The 22,853-nt window shown below is 43.8% G+C and overlaps 1 protein-coding gene across 1 annotated transcript in view; it reads left to right on the forward strand.

The window, feature by feature from the left end:
* The window catches only part of LOC147708599 (alpha-tectorin-like), a 230,198-nt gene that overhangs the window by 125,682 nt on the left and 81,663 nt on the right, over positions 1-22,853 (forward strand). The window contains exons 4-5 of the mRNA XM_086925366.1: positions 8,650-8,810; positions 10,724-10,859. Coding sequence (XP_086781492.1) covers positions 8,650-8,810; positions 10,724-10,859 — 297 coding nt within the window. The remainder of the gene's footprint in view (positions 1-8,649; positions 8,811-10,723; positions 10,860-22,853) is intronic.

The raw sequence follows: 22,853 nt of genomic DNA on the forward strand, positions 1-22,853 counted from the left end.
ATTAAAGTTAAGTTCAATATCCTTCAGAACTCCAAGGTTCTTAGCCTTCTTGGTCGGGACAGGACAGCATCCTTAGGATTGAGGCCAACACTTGCTGTTCCACTTTGATGTCCCTGAACCAAATATCATTACTTCTGTTTTCTCCCCATTAAGTTTTAAGAGGTTAGCAGACATCCATTCTGCCACTTTTGTCATGCACCCAAGAATGTTTTCTGATGTTGAGCATGAGCCTTTGCGGATAGTAACCATGATCTGTGTGTCATCTGCATATGACACTACCTCCAGTGCAGATGAGTGAATCACGGTTGCTATAGGTGCCACATATAGATTAAGACGAGTGGGGCTCAGAGAAGATCCTTGCGGAACTCCAAAAGGTAGATCAAAGGAATCCGAGTAAAAATCCTTTACATTCACCCTTTGGGATCTCGCTGTCAGGATTGAGGACAGGAGGGCTAGTGCTTGATAAGAAACACCAAGACACTGGTGTCTATCCTGCAGCAAAATAGGATAGATGGTATCAAATGCTGCTGACAGATCCAAGAGAATCAGCACCACCCTCTGTCCTTCATCCACGGTACGTCTGATATAATCAGTGGCAGATATTAAAGCTGTTTCCGTCCCATGGTGTTTCCTAAATCCAAATTGAGAATCATTAAGCCATGATTGTGTTCTGCCGTTTCCATCAGCTGCTTATTGAGATGCAGTTCCAAAATTTTTGCTGGAACTGGAAGCCAAGATATGGGACAATAATTCTTACAGTACCCTGGATCTAGGTTAGTTTTTTTTAAGAGCGGCCTAATCGTGGTTTGTTTCCAACAGTGCGGATAGATTCTGGATAGAATCACATAATTCATGATTTTACAAAGGAGGTCTGCTATGGTAATAGGTGCCATATGAAAAACTGCTGGTGGACAAGCCTCCATGGGTGATCCTGCATGCGTTCTCAAGAGATATTGTGAAAAAAGTAGGGGCGAGAGATCAGAGTACAATTACTCTTCACACATGCCAGCACATATACCAGCACTCATGGAAACAATAGAAATTGTTCATAGTTCACCCTCAACCTTATTCACACGGTGTCATACCCATATTGTTGGTTATGAGATGTCCCCTAATAACACCATTCACCTCTACACAATGATAGAAACACATAAACTCTCACAGCACACTCACTCAAATGCAAAACACACAACTCAAAGACTCGAGTTGACTCAAAGAACCATTACTAAGTACTACAGAGAACACAACTATTGTTACACAGACTAAAAAAAGATAACTATTACAACTTTGCACAGCTAGAACAGTAAGAACCATGCGGAAAGGCTCCCCCAATGGCTGTAAGTGCTACAAGGTCATAGAAATGGCAATATGATACATTTTAGCTGGCTCTAGCAGTTGTATGGACCAACAAACACTATCAAAGGTGAGAGTGTTCATGTTCCCCACCACGTAAGACTGTAGACACTTGACATGCAGTGGAAAGTTGGCCTCTTAAGCATTCTTGTCTCTACAGGTAGATGTTAATGAGCAGTCAAGACCTAGTCAAGAGAGTTTCTGTAGGCTGAGTTAGGCAACAGTACAACATAATTATCACATGTTTAGTAAAGAGGTGAATGTCTGGTGGGGAGCCAACCCCAACCAATATTGCTGCCAACCTACAGAGCTTCTTTGGTGGCTCTATCCTTTGAGCTACTCATTTCTGCCAGGGACGCGTGTCTGGCTGTGTTACCTCTTCAGCAGGCTAGTGACTTTGGCATGACCTTCGTATCCAGCCAGTAAAGTGGGATGTTGAGACTTCAATATGGTGACACTCTCAGTGGAACGTCCTGGCTGAAGATTGTGGGAGTAATTGATGGCTCTTTCTCTAGTGATAGAACCATGGGCCGATAGGCCTGCAAGGAATTCCTAGAGGGAGAGCCAGCCACTGTGGAAAACCCTAGTGGTAAGTAGTTGTAGTGACACCGAGGAGTGGCAGTGAACTCGCAGCTGGGGTCGAGGCGAGGAAGCATAACAGGTGGTGACCCAGCATTGGTCCACAAAAATTTGAGCACAGGAAATGGGAATTCACTGTCAATGAGGTCTAGTAACAAGCCCACCTAAAGAGTAAAATAAAAAGGCTTAGGTAAGGTCTACCCGCATACATCTTTATGTGGAGGAGCCCAAAGGGAAAGGGAATTTGAGTATGAAGAGTCTGAAGTGGCAGTTATGCAAGGGAAGCTTAAATTATGTGTATTCCTAGAACTGCAGAATTCCTCTCTGTGAATAGAAGTCACCGTGTGTCTGGTTTAGATCTCGGTGGACAGGTTAGTCCGTCACAACGGAGACAGATAACCCGTCAGCCAAAAAATATAATGTGACGTCAGGATTTGTAGCGAATAGAAAAGGAGATGTTTTCTTTAGGACCAGAGGTTTCCTACCATTTTCTGCTAGAATCAGAATCCAAGCAAGGGGGAAGCCATTTGTTTTCACCCACCCGAAGCTGGCTGAAGAGCATCTATGGTCAAGAAGTGAGCATGAAAAGAGTGACAATAAAAAAGTCAATGTCTAAGAAAACTCCTTCTGAAGGGGATAGTTAATGCATGATCAAACCAGATCTGACTTCATACCCATGTGATAGGGCAAGTGTGGGTGTACAAATGTTTTGCTGCGTATTCAGGGTCAACTCATGTGTTGTGAAGTTTCTTCAAATTAGAGGATAGGTATCATATTATTATTTCCCAGGCCCCTCTCCAATCTCCACACACCGTATTCTTCATCCAAGAAACGACTCGGTGGGCGTGTTGAGTTTTTTTTCACTGTATTGAACAAGTAACCCTTTTTAGATTGAACCTGGGCAGCGCATGCGCTGCTCTGCGAGGCATGCTATATTGAGGTAGGGACTTGAAGCTCCGCCCGCTCTCCGCCCACATTTGTCATTGACTTGTGCCATTGTCCACTGTAAACTGTGGCTGTTCATTGTTCAAAAGGCTTGATAGTCCCTCCTTAGTATGGCCTTGTCTCATTTTGCAACCTCCCATGGGTACACATCCTGTTACGTGTGTTTTTGCTTGGTAGGCTTTAATTACACCCTCTGAGCACTATTTTCTCAAATAGCTTTGTCCTGCCTGCTTTTGCAGGCAGGACACGCTCTCTCCTCACGCTTTTTTATTTTCATAGCATGCATTTGCAATGCAATAGGTCTTGCATTTGCATGAGTTTAAGCTATTGGCATTCTAAATGACAATGCCTTTTATTTATCTGTTTTAAAAACAAAACATTAATAAAACACATTGGGCCATATGTAGGTAATCCCTATTTACCGATGCTAAAATACCGAATTTTACCGATTCGGTATTTCAGAATCGGTAAATAGTATGTAGATAAAAATTCGGTACATTTTACAGAATCGGTAATATTCGGTATTACCGATTTGGTATTTACCGATTTGGTAATTCCCATTCACTATTACCGATTCGGTAAATACCGAATCGGTAATAGGGGAAACATATTCAAGGATGGCAGGGTGTCACATTGACACCCTGTTGCACCCCTGAATCGTGAATGTGTGCACATGTGGCACACATACATGCCCTAAGGGCATGTATGTCTGCCACATCGCACTTTTCAAAAAGCACAAATTTGCTTTTTGAATGGTTTTCGATATTTACCACCAACTTGTAGTTGGTGGTAAATAACGAATCCTCAAATCACAAATGCACTCACTTGAGTGCTCCCTACATTGAGGATTCGGTAATTTACCGATTCGGTATTTTAAGGATTCTGTAATTTACCGATTCCTTAAATTACCGAATCGGTAAATTACCAAATCCTTATTTATACCCATCTACATTGGAAAAAGCAAAATACCGGTCGGTAACGGCAAATTTACCGATTTTCGGCCATTACCGACCGGTATTTGGCTATCTACATGTGGCCCATTGTAATTTACAATGCCAATAGCTCAAACTATCATAAATGTGAGACCTATTGCATTTCAAATGCTTGTTTTACATGTTAGGTGAGATGAAGTGTATTGCGATTTCCTTTCTGTTTTGTAGTCGTAGTTTCACAGTATACGACATTGAATGCTCCTGTGTTTGTGCAGATTAATAAGATTTGAACCTGCAGATGTGCATGGACAATCAGATTTGTGAGGACACATTGTCTCAAAGTATATAAAAATATTTACAGGTAAAACGAGGATATAATAATAGAAAGCACACAAAATACAAAGTGATCCTGAACATTGAAACAGCCCTGAAAGTGAAAACACAGCACAGTGGCAACGCAGTTCCTAGAATGTTGGAATGGTTGCAAAATATTCGTAAACACATACAAATTGCTAACTCACCCTGATCACAACACACTATTATGAAGGATCAGCAGCCTCTTGCCAAGACGGACATATTTTGCAAGAAAGCGATAAACCTATTGTTAACCTCATATTTTTTTAACATTGGATACAAATTTTAAAACAAAACAGCATCATTTATACAGAGGGGCCTATTTATGAGCAAGTAATGGAGTGCAGCGCAGCAAGTCACCTTTCAGCCCTGCACTACAGGGAAAGGGCAGAAATGCACCCTATTTATCCCAATAAGGTGCATTCTTGTCCTTTCCCCAGTGCTGGTGCACAGTGGGCTGCCTAGCGTCAACGCAGGCACACTTGCCCCATGGTGCAAGGGTTTCCTGCACAAAAACAATCCACTGTGGCATATTCCTCTATCTATTTGTGCTGCAGAAGAGGAAGAAATGAGGAGAAATAGAAATATTTCTTCTCTTTATGCCTCCCCTGAGAAGGCTTAGCATTTTGGCGCATTCCCAGGTCTACCAGTAATGGGTCAAAATCCATGGGAGTTGAATGGGAAGAACCATGCAACTATAAAGAACAATAAAAAACTTGAAGGTCTGGAGCTAAGCTAAGTCCTCTAGGTTCTAACAGAAAAAACTACAACTTGGCCATGCCCTGAACCAGCCCCCAAGTGGTCGAAAGGACACTAAGGATTGGATGAAAGTCCTATCAGCCCACCCTCGTGGCGGAGCCTCGTCATTTAGGACGTCTAGAGCCAGGCCGGTGTATCCGTGCCCAGATGTATTGGCTGGATATCACACGGCTATGGTTCAGAGAATGAAAGTGTCCTCGCCACTGGCGGTGCTGGTACAGTGCAGTGAAAATTAAGTGAGTGATGTTAAAATGACGGTCAAGGCAAAAGAAGAATCCTTTTATTAGTATTCACCTGGACGTCACGTTAAAAAGGGTGAAAAACAGTGTGACAAAATCACTGTCTACTTTGCTAGGTGGTCAATAAAGCCAACATGTTTCTGCCATAGGGTGAAAGTACACCGGCATTTTTCAGGGCCACGACTATGTAAGTGCTACTGCAAAGATACACTCTGATTTGTGGTGCGTAACAAGTGAACTATAAGACTAAAATAAGTCTAGCAAATGTGGTCAATTGGACCATCCTACCGTATCCTCTTGAGCTGTGTGGTAATAGAGGATACAATCCCTGCAAAAAAAGAACAGAGAAACACAACAACTTGTTGTTATATCAATGTGCATGATAGATTCCAGGAGACAAACAGTCCTGGACACGACTATTTTATAATAAAGTGAAAATCTAAAAGACTCAGCTAAGCCAGTCATACCTCTGACGGCCAATACAATGATAACGGTTGCCCTGAGGGTAAACCACAACAATTCTGTTAGTAAATTAAACAAACAAATGGACTTACCCAACTATGTGTGGGAATATAACCTCACCTCGCCCGGCAACAGCTCGGAGAATGAGTCCCCGCTCTGTGCACAGAAAAAAATACATATAAAAGACACAGTCAGAGACCTGATCGGTGTCTTAAACCATTGGTGTGTGTTAACGTGTGCATGAAACTTGATTGTAAATTGCCCACAGTGATCACTCTGCCATGGAGAAAAAGGTAGGTGTAGCATCAAGTGCTAAGTGGAAAGAAATTCTTAACTGACAAACAGAATGCGTTAATGTTGAAAAAGCTCCATCCTGCATGGTGTTGTTGAGATGTCAACAAGATGGCTATCTTATTATTCATGCTGGGGGTGTTATTTAAGTCATCAGAAACTAAGAAAAATAAATAACTTAATTCCCTTGATGCTTCAGCATATGCTGGTAACTTGCTAGTGCCTGTAATGAACCTAGAGGTAGTCTCTAAGTATAGCTTAAGGGGTAGCATTAACAGATTGTATTTCAGGTGAAAAAACCTTATCTCAGCGTGTGAATGTATAGACGCCAACTAACCCAACTATTAGGGGCCCAAAAGCAAAAACAAACCAAACAAACGTACAAGGCCGCCATGTAACGCGAACACTCACCTCTCCGTCTGTACCTCTCGGCGTAGGACCACTCGTCAGTGATTGTGGTCTCAAAACCGGAGCATGCGCAGAGGGGGCACCTCGGTTACAGACAGTCCCCGTATAAACGGGGGGGGGGGTGTCGTTAAAGACCGAATGAATATGCGCACATGCGCATCCAATGCTATTACTAGTCCAATTGTAGAGCATGCGCTGAAGACACGTCTCTGTTCGGAAACACTACACATCGCAATGGAGCTATGGCTCTACAGTCCATGCTAGTGTATGCATGCCCACAAAAGCCTGGGGCACTGCGGAACTCATTTGACACGTGGTCACATAGTTGACACACGTGTGAAAAAATACAATCCACAGCATTTTTTAGATGATGATGCAATTATGAGTTGATTATGGTGTATCTTATATTGTACATTTTTCAGTTGCAGATATGCCGTAAAATGTGGGAATTTATATTTTAATCCTGAAGAAGGTGTTGGCTTGTAATCAAGTTGCCAAAACCGAAACGCGTCAATGCCATTCTGAATTGTGACACGCTAAGTCTTGGGACTATATAACTTCTCCATCTCAAAGATATTTATACAAATTTGGAGTCTGATTTAATTAAGTCTGACTAGTGTGTCCTTTTCTATTTTAATTAGAAACATTTTCTATGTCTTATTCCCACTGTGTTATTATCTGTGTAAATTATTTTTTTTGTTGTGTTAGGATAAGTGCACAATCATTTTACTGTAAGTTTGCTTTTTCACAAATGCTATAATAAATTGTACACGTTTTTAATTTCTGACTATTTTTGCATCATCTACGCCCTTGCGAAACTGGATGGATTGAAATAATTCTGTTTGATGAGTGTTGAATGTGTATCTTCTTGTTTGTAATTTGTCCAAAGGGGACACTGTATCTGACTTACTCTCTTCTGGAACCCTACCCCTTTGGCTGCTGGGGTCCCTCTCTTTTATTAGAGGTCCAAGAGGTGTTCAACAAGCTTATTAGCTAAGGTCTGGCAGGTGGGCCATGTCCCTAAGCCTATCACAGTCTCTAAGTTGGCAAGGTCCAGAAAATCAGATGAGGTCCAAGGTTCCTTCAAGGGGTTGCTGGGAATGCTCCTTTCCCACAATGCATTCCAGTAGCCCCTTTCTACGAGCGGGAAAACCAGATATAACTTCCAGGAGCTGTACAGGTCGGAAGTCTTGGCCATTGCGTCCAGATAGCCCTGGGAAGAAATAACGGAGGAGGAAGAAGAAGTTAGGAGGGGGTTATCCTTCCTGTCCAAATGGGTATCATCCGTCCCCATCTATCAAAGTGATTCTTGCACATAAATACATTTATTTTACTTGCCAGCCGGGGATCTGAAGTCTTGTGCTAAGTGAGGGTAATGAGGCATGCGCCCTCTAGACAAAGTTTTATGTTTTCTGAATGGGAACTCCCAAAGTAGGACAGAGTTTTGTCACTGTACGCGATGGCCATTGTGCACATGTGAAAGTTGCTCAACCCTAAATAAGGTAGTACTTGTGCCAACATTTTTAAGTAATAGAGACTAAATTGGTTAGCTCCATTGGGGCAAAACTGATTTACCCTCCGTTTTGCAACTGTCCCATGTTTACTCAGTATGTCCTTGCTTAGGACTGAACTTTGAGATAAAGCTTTTTCGTCTTTACGACAAAATAACACTGGGGCCTAATACCAAGAGATAATCATCGCTTAACACTGTTAGCGGCAATATTATTATCGCCGAGCTCCGCCGATTTTTATCGCAGATAAACCTTGCTATTATCAAGGTTTATCTCAAAAGCGATAAAAATCGTCCGAAATGCATGAATGTTGCTGAAAAGTCAGCGATATTCATGCATTACCGAGCTAATGCTCTTAGCCATGTTATCCACCTACCATTGGATAACATGGCTAAGAACTGCTCTGGGCAGGTGTTAGCTTTTGTAGATATTCGCGCTTAGCGCGAATATTTCCAAAGGTACGCCATTGTAGGTAATAGGAGATAGCGATGTTAGCGACTGTTTACAGTCGCTAACATCTTGGCACGGCCACTTTGCATGTCATTAGCGATAAATATTGCTGACATGCAAAGCGGGCCCCAAGATGATCGCTATCTCCTACTAGCTGTCGCTAACTGGTGTTAGGGGGATAAAATTATCGCCGCTTTAGCGGGAATTCTCGCTAAAGCAGTGATAAGGCTCTTGGTAATATGCCCCATTGCTCGTCCCAAACATGTATTTAATTTTCATGTCCGAACTGCTATTATGTAACCCAAAATGTAATTTCAATTGTTGCTTCTCAGAAGTGATCAAATGTTTATTTTTTTTTTTATTCAGGCCTCAGATGACTCACATATTGTGTTTATAAACACAATACACAGCAACTCCTCCGATATTGTCACAAGATCGTACATCAATATCACGTTTGCTTGTCGGTATCCTATTAATTACATGGTGCAGCAGCCTAATGGGGACAACAGGATCAGTGTTGATATCAGGTAAGGTCAGCTTCTAGGCTTAAATTTTGAAAATGGTGGATGGCTTGGCAGTTCGGGTTGGACTGTTCCCATGAGGCACAGGGTCATACTGATTTGCATAGGGCCATGTTTGAACTGGGGTGGCAGAGTGAGCTGAAGAATGGTGATGGATCAAACCCAGATCAGTTGACTGGGGGTGAGTGTTTGATTTGCTCAAATGCTCCGTCCATCATCCCCTTTTGTATCACTTTCCCCAAAATGGCATTTCCATATAAATACTGTGAAATACACTCTCACGACCGGAGAGGATTTGCCAATTCTAATCCAGCGATACCAGACACCATACTAATACTCTTCCATAGGAAATACAGCTCAATAGCCTTTCCACGGATCCTTCATGTCAATCAATGCGAGAAGTAGGCCACACACTACTGAACACACCATCCGATGTTATTTACTACTAGGTCATGTAGTGCACACGCCCTCCCTCTTCTCTACATTGCACCCTGCCCCCAGGGAGTACTCAGATGTAGCGAGAGACATGCCGGACTTTAGCAAGTAGCTTTTAAATTCAAAGCGGAGTAACAGTAACCTGCACACACAGGCCCTGCCATGGCAAGCCTGTGTTATGTTTGAAGAGTTACCTCCGTTGGTGGCACAACCAGTACTGCAGGCCCACAGAGTAGAATTTGAGTACATGCCATAGGTATATGTCTTACTACTGGACAAGGTACTTACAGCTAACTCAAATCAGCCAATCATATATATATATAGCAATCACCTGTATGTATATGACAAGCAAAGCGCTTTAGCACGGAAGGGCAGTGTCCAAGCACTCAAAGTCCTAAGGCTAGCACGTAGATCAGCAGCAAACCAGGAGGTACAAAGGCAAAAGGTTGCGGGAAAGCACCCTAGAAAGGGCCACTCCTAACACTGTGTATATCACATTCCACTTTGATTCATAGGATTAATTTGTTCAGAGAATGCCGTGCCATAGAACACATGATTTAATAGGCATTAAGAAGTATCGGAGCCACTAGGGCATAGGTGGTGAGCATCAAGCAGCTGAATTTGTCTAAGGCATCATCTTGAGAATGGCCACTTGAAACAATAGTAACATAGTGATATTTTATGGTCCTGATTCACGAAGTTAGCTTACACTTTTGAGTAATTTCCACTTTTGAGTATGTTTCCTACTTTTTTTCTGTTCACAAAATCAGTGTTACACTGTTTGTGAATAGCCATAAATTAGTAAACTTACTCAGAAGTGCATAACCCCAGCCCCGTTAATTTGGTAGAAAAATGTAAGTTATACCTTTGAAGTAAATTTTCACTCTGATTTTGTGAATAGACAAAAAGTAAAAAATGTACTCAAAAGTGTAAATTACTCTAAAGTGTAAGTTTGCTTTGCCAACCAGGCCCCATGCCTTTTCTAACCATAACATAATAAACCGTATGGCTATTTTGCAATAAAATACAAGGTATATTTGCATTTGCCTGCCATTGTAAGGCAGAAACCCACACTTGAACAGTCAAGTAGGGGTTCCAGTCATTCATTTGTAAATAAATAAATAAGTGGAGGTTTCTACAGTTTTTCACAGAAGCCTGACACCGGCATTGCCAGATCACCTCGGTTGTGAATTAGAAGGCTGCCTAGTCTTGATTGCTGCTCGTGGCTCTTTTTTTCCACCATCCTACACTTCCTGTCTCTGTATCTCACTCTTTCATGTTGTTTTTTATTGCTACTTACATTTCTGCCCTTCTCTCTCTCTCTTGCTCTGTGTCATAGTCTGATTATGAAAAATCCCAACATTGACTGCCCACCACTTGCAACCACCTGCAGAAATGAAGCACTTGACTCTTAAGATATAATTATTAATTCCAGTTAATGGCCTGATATCTAAAAGGATAAACACGTCTGATTTTGTCAACAGAACCATCACTCTAAACACAGAAGATGGGAACTTCTCGGTATCGATGATGCTGTACAAGGACAAGGATTTCGAGGACATGTGGACCACTGTTCCGTTTCTCACTCTTGAAGACAACATCTTTGTCAGAGTTCACATGGTACGAATGAAACTTTTATATAATGCTTTGCGTCTGTGTGTGTCATGCAGAACTCAATGTCTAGTGAACAAAGACAACTGTTTCAAAGCTGTTAGAATGTGAGTGCCTATAAATGTATTTAATGAAGTAGTGTTCTCATTGTGAAGCGCTGTATCGTCCTTGGCCATGTTAGCGCTACATAAGACAGCATATCTAATGTACTAACTAATCAAGAAAATAAATAAATACATGAAAATCAAACTCCTGTTAGATTGAAAAGTATTTGTTGAGCCAGAAGAACTGTGCAGAAGCAGTCACAGAAAAGACTGATGTCACCAAAAAACATCTGTAGAATTCCACAAAACTTGCTCTTTGTTACGATGCCCAACACCATCACAGGCATCCACCACACAGTACAGTTATCCAAAATAGTTATTTGCAGCTTTGATGGACAGAAGTGACTAGCCTATGTGAGGCAAGGTAATGACTTTCACAGCGGCATAGCTTGGTCAGTAATATTGGGTGGGAAGTGAGCTTCAGATTTTCCAAGAATCCCGCTGGCTTATAATGTTAAAATACATTATACGACCAGCAGGATGCAAGAGAAGGACTAACGGTAAGCCTGGGTGGAGCTCCGCTATGCGGAACTCCGCAAAGTGACAAAAAAACTCAGCTGTGAGAAGCAGAGTGCATAATGTCATGCTATTCCGTTGGATTTTGAGCGCCCCGTGTTTGTCCCGCCCTGTAAAATCATCACGAACTGCACCATGCACAGCGAGAGAGGGTGCAGCTACCTTTCTGCTGCTTGAGTCTATTTTCTGCTCGAGCGGCAGCTTTCTCAACGCGAATCGAAGGCTTCTCAAAGCGAGTGGTTGCCACCTGCTGCAACCACTTGCATTGAGAAATCCAACTGCCCGTGTTGAGAAATCCCACCAGGAGGTGGATTTTTTCTCACTCATTCGCCAAGTAGACCGTGGCGAGCACAAGCAAGGAAAAATCTCGGTGACGTTGCTTGCGAAGTGAGAGAAAACAATATTTTGTAAAATAACCAAAATTTTTTAAGAAGTTTAAAACAGAGAGGGAGAGTGTGTGTGCATTTTTGTCTTAGTGTATGTAAAAATTCCAGGTGCAATCTGAGACACCTTACCATACCTGACTGAAAATACCTGTACCCAACTATTTACCAGGAAATGCATTTTTGGGGGTTGTAACACCCGAGACAACCCCACAGAAGCTACGCCCATGGATTTTCATATCACCAGTGGCATGCTGCTTTCGCCCCTTTGCCATGGGAGTGCATATTTTTCTTTTTGTTTTTCTCATGCCACTTAATTTTGCATGTGATGGTTATGTTTCACTCCCACCTTGTAAAACAGTGGGCCTGTCTTGTGCACTTGATGAAGGTTTAGGAGTGCAGGTAAGTGTGGTAACGGCTTTGCTAATGTTTATGAGCACCCCAAAAGCTATGACTTTTTCAGTGTGCAGCTCATTTACACAACCCAAATATGTCAGAAGAGTTTGTGGGCCTGGATCAAACGTTACATGTGGGGCACCACATACAATGAGCACCTGTTTCTGAATTTTAAAAATGTACAGAGGAAAGACAGTATCTCTGGCATCTGGTGCCATCTAGTGTTAGATGCATCATCATTAATAAAGAGGACAACCTTACTTCAATATCTAGAAACACATTTTGCGGCTCAAGCTTGGGACTGGGGAATAATGCCCCTTCTACCCACCTTTGACGGCCAACCTGTCTGACATTTCCTTGAGCGCATCACTACTCTTTCCCTAGGTGTCACTCATGTGCTTATATACTATGATAGTGGTGACCTGCTCATAATTATTTCAAAGACAACTTTGTCATTTACAGACAAGGAACTGTTGAACTTGATTGCAATCTCTGCAAAGTTCCTACTTTACTACTACTTACATGTGTTAGACATGTGTTTTTTTGAGTGCTTAGGATCTGGTGACTCAATGACATTTTTTGTGTGAGTACATGCCTTGCTTAGCTTCTTCTCATGAAGATTCTGAATCTGTGTTGTGCTGAAGACTCACATGCCTTTTGTGTGGAATTGCGTTTCTTGCTGGACTTTCTTCAAAAGTGACAACAGAAATGAGACTTGCATGTATTTTTTTGTGACAGTCCCGTGATACTAGGGCAGAAGTTTCTCTAGTGGCAAACTATGGGTACTTTAAGAGGTTTTTGTAGTGTTTGTTGAATCATGCTTACTTCACGATGAAAAAAACTATGGGACATATTTACAAGCCCCAATCGCCACTGGAACGTCACTTATTTTGACGCTCTCGTGGCGTAGCGCCATTTTCAATATTTGCAAGGTTGTGCTAAGCCACTTAGCGTGGCTATAACACCACCTTGTAAATATGCGCATTTCTGCCGCAGTCCTCTGCTGCAAAGGGGCATGCAACGGGTGTTGCTGTGGGCATTCCACTGCAAAACCCATTGCTTTTTGAAGCTGTCCCAGATTTACAAGGAGGTGTAAATCTGTGTCAGCGCTAAAAACTAACACCATGCAAGCGCAGTTGTTAGATTAGCGCACGAAGAGAAATGCTTTTATTTCTCCTCGTTTTTGCTTTTTCTAAGTGTGCTGCAACCTGCAGCACACATAGAAAGAGCAAAAACACATTATTGCTATTATTAAGGGACATCTTCCTGCACATAAACAATCATTCCTTGCAACGCAGGCACCCTTGTCAAGCCCATTATCGCCGCTTTAGCGGCAGTTTTCTGCCGCTAAAGCGGCGATAATTATAACGCCATTCCTTGATAATATGCCCCTAAAATTAATGTATTAAAACAAAAATCAAGCTGCTGAATAGTTCACGCAGACGACTGCTGTGTCAGGCTTTCAAAATATTTTCTTTTTTTTCAAAGTTATAAATTCTCAATTTTTTCAACGATTATTTTTGAAATTGTAACAGTCAGAATGCAAGAACGACGTGTTTGTTTTTCGAAATGCAGATGGCATGACATGCGGAATAGGAAGGATACGAAAAGTGAGAAATCTTAAATTAAATGTTTTTTTTGTAGCCGGTCTTGTTGACGCGGGGATAACAGGCAGTTATTGTTCTGGGCTGAAATGAAAAAAGGAAACATCATCCTTTCAGATGCGCAGCTGTTTAGCCACCCGCAGTTCAAAAATGAACTTAAAATGGCCGCTGGAACAAAAAACAGATGGGCTTATTTACAAGCCCCTTGCGCAGCCGTTGCGTCACTTTTAATATGGGAAAAAGTGACGTACCGGTGGCGCAAGACTCTTGTAAATAAGCCCCTGAGAATTTTTGAGCACTGGTGAGCACGCAAACAGGGAGGATAGGTGGCTGCCAGCACTTAATTAAATGGATCTCTCGTGTTCTCTCATCTTCAAAATGACGAGCTGTCTGCCAGGCGGCTGTTCTTAATTTTAATAACGGGCACCTGACAGAAGAACTCTTGGCTCGGGCATGCAGGTATTTCACAGAGCCCTCTTTCATGCTAGAGTGCCTAGAAGTAAACACTGTCCTTGAGATTCTGATGTTGGAGTCTTCAGACGCCAATAATTTTCAGCCCCGGGCTAGAAGTGTGAAAAATATGTTTTTAGACCTTGGAAAGATACATCAAGTGCTTAGCATGTCTTGACGTTGACGAGTACTGGACGTTTTTGTAAATCACAATACGCAAAGCCTGGGAATAGGCAGGCATAACAGGAGGTCCAGAGAAAGCCCAAAAAGATGTAAAAAACGCGTACTGAGCAACACGTAAACAATGCCATGGACTGCGATGTGCTTAAGTATGGCTTCCAGGTTTGGAAAATTAAAAGTATTCTTAAAGCATCTGTTTTTTCTCTCAGACACCCCCCCCCCCCCCCCCCCCCCATAGTCACTTGCCTCCACTCCATGTGCCGAGACTGGAACTGTTACAAATCCAATTGGCTGTTCCTAAACTCAGCTTTGCTTACAGAACTGAAATAGGCATTGGTAAAGCCAGTAGGTTTGCTTCTTGTATGGTTCATGTATTCTAGAACACATAACATTCGTACGTACATTGACAGATTACAGATACATGCACACATTCAGACATAGCTGCAAGTATACATATATTGTGTGTGCACAAATCAGTGTAGGTAGGTACAGTAGCATTCATGTAACACCAGCTATATCTGCAACTTTGCACTCAGATCACCAGGCCTATAAAGCCACCAGGGCAAGCAAGCCAGCAGACCTGCTGGTACCCAGGCACACAGACCACCCACCTGGCTACATGCAGCGTGCACAATCACCTTCACCTATATACTCCAAATAGTATCCAACACATGTACTGGTACTTACATACAGCATAGCACACACATATACATTCCACACAATATAGTGACAACACAGAAGTATGTGCATATAGGCAGGGTTCGGACGGACAGATTTAGGGACAACAGAGAGATGGAAAGACTGAGGGACACCTAACTTGTGCAAGAACACTCAGGCTATTTTAGATGGAGAAAGCAGTGGAGCACTCATTCCCAATCAGTCTTTGGTCTCTCCTTCACACTGAGTGATGCCAGATTTCATTTTCCATGCCTATTCTATCCTGCTCATCTTTGTAATGAATATCTTTACGCAGCAATACTATGCATTGCACTTCGCACTCTGCATTTTTTTTACCATTGAGTATGCCTTTCTATAGGACTAGGATATGTCACATTTAGGGCTGCCATTGCTGAATGTCCACAGCACAACATACATCCAGCTCCAGGCTTTCATTTTACAAATAATTTTCATCAATTGTGTTAGGGCCATATGAATGAAATTTCCCTTTTGCATTCCCTAAATAGCGAATTCCAAGAAATCACTATTTAGGAAATGTGAAATGTAATGTACGAAAGTAGAGGTTTGCTAATAGTGATTCCTACAGAGTAGGAATCGCTATTAGGAAATCGCTATTTAGGAAATGCTAAACCATTCGTTCCTGTGGCCCATAGTTATGAATAATTTTCCATTTCCACATTTGTTATTTCCTAATAGGAAATCACAAATTAGGTAATGCAAAACCAAGAGTGCCCATGGGCCTTACGCCGCCCTCCTTGCACCCCCCAAAAAAGTAGTGCACATGTAAAGCGCACAAATGACCTAGGGGTGTGTGTGTGCTACAAGGCACTTCAAAAATTCATATTGGGTAAGCATGGGCGAATTTTGCGAATCTCGCGTTTGCGAATTTTGCGGATTTGCGAACTCGCAATCCGCAAAATCCGCGAATTCTCGCGAATTTGCGGATTTTTTTTTTTGTGTTTGCGCGGGTTTCTGCGAGTTCGCGAGGGTTTTGTACAATGTCGCAAATTGCGAACTTACCTGTCGGGTCGCAAGTTTCGCGAACTTGTTGTTTCTACGTGTCCAGCCTGTTTGGGACACTCTTCTTCATCACTGCCACTCTCTGTCACCACTGCCACTCTCTGACTACTCATGCCACCCTCTGGCCCACCCATGCCACCCTCTGTTTCATCACAGCACCCTCTGGTTGTCCAGTCAGTGTACATTATTGTGGCAACAAGCACACCTTCCCTGCCTCAAGTGACCTGAATTAATTTGGGGCTGATTAATGTGTCACAGAATATTTTTTTAGCTGGCACCTGCTTCCTTAGTGCTTCCTGATTAGTGATCTTTTGAACTTGCTAAGTGCTTTCATTGTTGCAAAATTAGTTACAACACCTGCCCTGCCCCAACTGACAATAATGAATTAGGGGCTGATTAATGGATTTGAACCTCCAGCCTGGCTCCTGCTTGTCTCCCTTAGCTGTAATTCAGGACCTTTGTGGCATATGTGTAACTATTCTGAGGTTCAGAGCAGGGTCACATAATAGTTGCAACTGGCAACTGAACTCTGGAGGGGCCCCTCAGGAAGCACTACAGGAAATGGCTACTAATGATGAGCCTGAACTTTTGAACCTGGTAAGTAGTTTCAGTTTTGCTAAAATCGTATTTCTGCAATTTTGCACTTATTCGCGGGGCGCGAAGTTGTACTGGGAAGCCGCGAACTCACGCGAACAGTGCGAGCAAAATCCGCTGCTCGCGGATTTGCGGATTTTGCGGGAGATTCGCGAATCTCGCGGATTGCGAATTTACCGAAAATCCGCAAAATCCGCGAGCGAAACGGATTTTCCGCCCATGCTTAATATTGGGTGCATTTTTAGAATTGCACATGATTACCATCAACTTGGGGTCGAAGGTAATAGCATTTCCTAAAACCCATTTTGCATTTAGGAAATGCTTTGTACGTGTGCTTAGGAAATCGCAAATAGGAAATCGCTATTTGCGATTTCCTATTTAGGGAATTGCAAAATGAGGGGGCATAATACCAACAACTAGCGATAATTATCGCTATGTTGGTTTAGCGGCGATATATTTATCGCTGAGCTGCGGCGATTTTTATTGCTTAGGAACCTTGCTATTATCAAGGTTAATCTCCTAAGCGATAAAAATCGGCCGAAATGCATGAATATCGCTGAAAAGTCAGCGATATTCATGCATTACCGAGCTAATGCTCTTAGCCATGTTATCCACCTACCATTGGATAACATGGCTAAGAACTGCTCAGGGCAGGTGTTAGCTTTTGGAGATATTCGCGCTTAGCGCGAATATCTCCAAAAGTTGGTAATAGGAGATAGCGATGTTAGCGACTGTTTCAAGTCGCTAACATCTTGGCACGCCCACTTTGCATGTCATTAGTGATAAATATCACTGACATGCAAAGCGGGGCCCAAGATGGTCGCTATCTCCTACTAGCTGTCGCTAACTGGTGTTAGCGACAGCTAGGTAATAGGGAGATAATTTTATCTCCACTTTTTTGGCTTTTAAAGCCAAAAAAGCGGAGATAAACCCCCTTGATAATATGCCCGAGATACCTACTGGGTTGAAATCACATTTTTTGATTCGCTATCTGCCTTTGTACATAAGGAAAGGCAATTTAGCATTTCTTTTTTTTTTGTTTGGAGTTTTTTTTTTCATGAGTGTACGCTTTATTTATTTATTTTTTCAGTTTGAGTAATTTAGCATTTCTTAATAGACCCAAGTCGTGATTCGGTCTTTTAAGAAATGTTAAATCCTTTCGTACTTATGGCTCTTAGTTCTGTTTGGAAAAAAACAAAGATTAAAACTACCATGATGCGCGCACAACCCACAAGTTAGGCAATATACATACTTATCCGCGGCCCACGGTCCGGGATCTCGGATTGATTATTTATTCACACAAACGGGCTGTATGGGCCTCTTTCGGGGCGGACACCACAAAGCGAGAGGGATCTCTGACCACTCCCCGGTGGGTGTGCAATTGACAGGCCCACAACGTGAATGGGGCGCCCCTCACCGGCTTGACACATTCTTATTCAAGGACCAGGAATTCCAAGAGAAGTACCGGGAGCGAGTGGATCAATACTTTGCTGAGAATGTAGGTTTAGTTAGCTCCCCTGGGATAGTCTGGGAAGCGTATAAAACCATCGCCAGGGACTTTATACAAGCGGAGGTAGGGCGTAGCCGTAAGGTCAAAAACGCCCAAATCGACAGGCTGGAATTGGAACTCCAGGCCGTAGAGCATGAAAGGGGGCAAACCCAAGACCAGGAACAGGACAGGCAACATAGGGCGCAACTCCTTGAAAAAGAGCTAAGGGATGTCCTTACTGAACAGGCGAGGTCGCGCGCCCTGGCCACCCAGAGACAGGTGTATGACCTGGGGGACAAAGCCAATAAAATGATAGCCTGGCTGGAGAAGCGAGATAGGGACCGTAACTGGGTGCCCGGGATAGAAACGCCAGAAGGGACCGTGCGGACCACGAGCATGGAGATAGTGGAATAATTTGCACTCTATTACGAGGCGGACATATTAGAGTCTGAGATTACGGTTAAAGAAGTGGAAGAAGCCATGGGGGATTTGCAGACCGGAAAGGCGCCGGGGCCCAATGGATTCCCGGCGGAGGCGTTTGGGTGTGTGTCGAGTAGAACCGCACCCCACATATTACGTATGTTCACTGAGGCAAAGCAAGTGTGGCAGCTTCCGAGGGATCTGCGGTCGGCAATCATTGTGGTTATTCATAAGGCCGGCAAACCGCAGGGGGCATGCAGCTCCAACAGGCCCATATCCCTCCTTAATTATGAAACGAAGATCCTGGGGAAGATTCTGGCCATAAGATTAGGGGCGGTTATCCAGTCTTTGATCCACCCAGATCAGTCGGGCTTCGTGCCCCACAGAAGCACGCGGCTCAATCTGAGGCGCCTGTTTGGTGTTCTACAGGAGGTATTTGCATGCCCAGGGGTGCCGGCGGCCTTACTGTCTCTCGATGCCCACATGGCTTTTGACAATTTGGAATGGCAGTACATCTACGCAGTCCTGGAGAAACTGGGATTTGGGGACCAATTCAGGTCATGGGTGAAACTGCTATACACGGAACCGCTTGCAAGGGTCCGTGTCAACAGGACTCTTTCAAGGGAATTCCAGTTGGGGCGCAGCACGAGACAGGGCTGCACCCTTTCACCGACCCTCTTTGCCTTGGCCTTAGAACCTTTGGCCCACTGGATACGGACGGACCCCGGGGTGTGGGGCATAGACCTAGGAGGAGGTTGGGAGGAACTTGTGTCGTTATACGCCGACGACATTCTGCTGTATGTACAGCGACCGGAGGCATCTATTCAGAGATTGATGGCTATATTACATTCGTTCGGAGAGTACTCTGGATATCGCATCAACTGGGGTAAATCCCTGGGGCATGTCCTCGCGGGTCCACAGCCACAGCTAATGGCCCACTGTGGGGGTCTGGTCTGGCGGGAGGTATTTAGATATTTAGGCATATGGGTCACGACATCAGACACCGAGATTCTCCGATTGAATGTGTCAGCCCAACTAGACCGACTCCACAGTGACGTGGAACACTCGAAGACCCTTCCGCTCTCCTTTATGGGGCGCGCTGTCTTATTTAAAATGATGGCTCGCCCTTCCCTATTCCGGACCAGATCTTTCGAAAAGTAGAGTCGGAACAGCGTTCCTTGTTGTGGAGTGGAGGCTGCCCGAGGATAGCTCTTAGAAAATTGCAACGAGGGCCATAGGGGGTCTAGCTATCCCAGATGTTCGTCTATACTGTTGGGCGATGCAACTGATTAACATCAATGGCTAGGTGTTTGCCCCACAGGAAGAACCCGCATATAGAGTGGACCGTATGGCCCTAGGTAGCGGTACCTATTTAGCAGCTCTCTATACCAGAGGAAGGTGCGATCGGACTTGGCTGCCTCAAACAGTAGCGGTGGTGGGGGCTTGGAAGCGGGCGACAAAACTACTGGGATGGGGGGCTAAACTTACGGAACAAACGCCATTATGGGCTGGCAATTTCCGCCAAGAAGTAGCTAAACTACGGGCCCTACGGCAGTGGAGCCTAATTGGTATTGATACACTGGGAGATGTGTGGAAGAGGGGAGACATAGTGAACTTCGCGACCCTACAGGCGGAATTCCAGATGGGGGACGGAGAATTCTTGCATTATCAGCAACTTCGACATGCCATACGCACACACATGAGCCAAGGTAACCAGCTACCTGAATATGCCCCGCTGGAAGACAGGCTATTGCTAGATCCCATGATTGATAAGGCTATCTCCCTCACTTACAAAAAGCTTATGAACAATCTCCCAGACCCATGAGGACCTCTGAGAGAAAAGTGGGAATCAGACATAGGATTATTGACGACTGGCAAGAGGCCCTGCAGTATCCCTGGTAGGTGGCAATCCCTGCCAGATTCAGACTGGTACAGCTGCGTATACTGAATAGATCATACACCCCACGCACAACACAGTACAAGATTGGGTACGTGACTTCACACTTTTGCCTGAGGGGGTGCGGGGAGGAGGGCACCTTCTTCCACATATTGTGGGACTGCACCAAAATTAGAGCATATTGGTCTAGACTGACGGGTATAATGGAGGAGGTGGTGGGGGCAGAGGTCCTGCTGGAGGCAAGGTGGCACGTCCTGGGAGTGACGGGAGACATTACCTGGCCGAAATGGGACAAGACATGGCTGGCCCTGGCGAGTATGGTAGCCAAGAGAAATATAGTAGGGTCATGGGGGAGTGATTTATTGCCAACGGTGGAAGAGTGGAAGCGAGACCTGAATTGGTGTCAGAGGGCGGAGAAGGTTATCTATGAAAGCCGGGGCTGCCCCAAGAAATGGGAGAAAATTTGGACAGCATGGCGGCGGTATAGGGGGGACTGAAGGGACACTCAACAAGGGTCTGCGGTGGTCTAAAGAGTTGCAAGCTGACAACGTTATTTTGTATGTGTGTATTATTTGTACTGTAGAAGTGGACTGCCCTACACTTTAGGGGTTTATTGCACCGCTACAATGGATGCAGGAACGCATATCATGCCAGGGGACGGATGGGGAGGGAGCATGAGGGGGTGGGTGTTTGTTAAGGGGGGGAGTTAGTCTGGGGTAAGGGAGGTGACTAGTTAAACGTGGGGGGATCATTTAAGAACTTGACTTTAGTGGGTAGGCAGAACCGGGTACCGAAGGGGGGATTTTTCATGTTTGATTTGATTACATTCCCAATGAATTTCTGCTGTAAACTGATGTGCACTGTTATGGAGCTGGTTTTTACAATAAAAAGATTAAAAAAAAAAAATACCATGATGCATCAAATTGTTACATAAAATCCCAAGATGATAAGCTTGCTACATAGTGTGTCATGTATAGTGATGATCCATTTCCTCTTTGTGTCTCCCATTATGCTCCCTAGTGTTTAGCTGTTTCTACCTTCCTAAATTCGTGCCTCCACCGTTGCACTTACTGTTGGTCATATTAGTGTCTTTAATGTTTCTTCTTACAAGTAATTTGACGTGGTGTTACATCAACATTGTTTTATCTACAGCGAGTTGATATCCTTGGGTCGAGTGTGCTATGGGATTGCACACATAAAACAAGCATTTGCAATGCAATAGGTCTCGCATTAGGAAAGTTTGAGCTATTGGTATTGTAACTGACAATTTTTTTTAATTATGTGTTGGTTTTGAAAATAGCGAAATTAATAGCTTTGTCATTTACAATGCCAATAGTTATACCTTTCGCAAATGTGACAACCTATAGCATTTGTAATGCAATATGTGTTGTATTTACGTGAGTTAGATGTATTGATATTACAAATAACAATGGTTTTTATTTTTTTAAATAATTAATACTTAAATTAAAGTTATTGTAATTTATAATGGCAATAGCTTAAACTTTTGTAAATAACTTTTGTGAAGATTATGTTCAGTGTATTTTATTGTGATGAAAATCCAAGAATAGAAGTGAAATATTAAAAACAATTGTGACATTTGTAATAAAGCTTGAAATATTGAGAGAACATATTTGAACCAGTTGTTGTTGAATGGTTGCACAGATTGATGCTGTGGTGGCGCTGAGTGATGTTGTTGTGGTGATGAGTGGGGGCTAATGTGTGAGGGGGCAGTGTATGAGGGTGCAGTGTGTGAGGGTGCGGGGTGTGATTGTGCTGTGTGTGTGCCCTAAAGTAGTGTGAGTGAGCAATGTGTGAGGGGGCAGTGTGTGAGGGGGCAGTGTGTGAGGGGTGTGATTGTGCAGTGTGTGTGCCCTAAAGTAGTGTGAATGAGTAATGTGTGAGGGGTCAGTGTGTGAGGGGGCAGTGTGTGAGGGGCCAGTGTGTGAGGGGCCAGTGTGTGAGGGGCCAGTGTGTGAGGGGCCAGTGTGTAGGGGGGCTGTGTGTGAGTGGTCTGTGTGAGTGGGCAGTGCGTGAGGGGGCAGTGTGTGAGGGGGCAGTGTGTGAGGGGGCAGTGTGTGAGGGGGCAGTGTAATGAGAGTGTGTGAGGGTGCGAGGTGTGCGAGGTGTGCGAGGGTGCGGGGTGTGAGGGTGCAGTGTGTGTGGCCAAAAGTAGTGTGAGTGCGCAATGTGTGAGGGGGCAGTGTGTGTGAGGGTGCAGTATGTGTGGACTACTTTACTGTGAGTGAGCAATGTGTGAGTGGTCTGTGTGAGG

The sequence above is a fragment of the Lissotriton vulgaris genome, chromosome 6 (assembly GCF_964263255.1).
Source record: "Lissotriton vulgaris chromosome 6, aLisVul1.2, whole genome shotgun sequence".
Lineage (NCBI taxonomy): Eukaryota > Metazoa > Chordata > Amphibia > Caudata > Salamandridae > Lissotriton > Lissotriton vulgaris.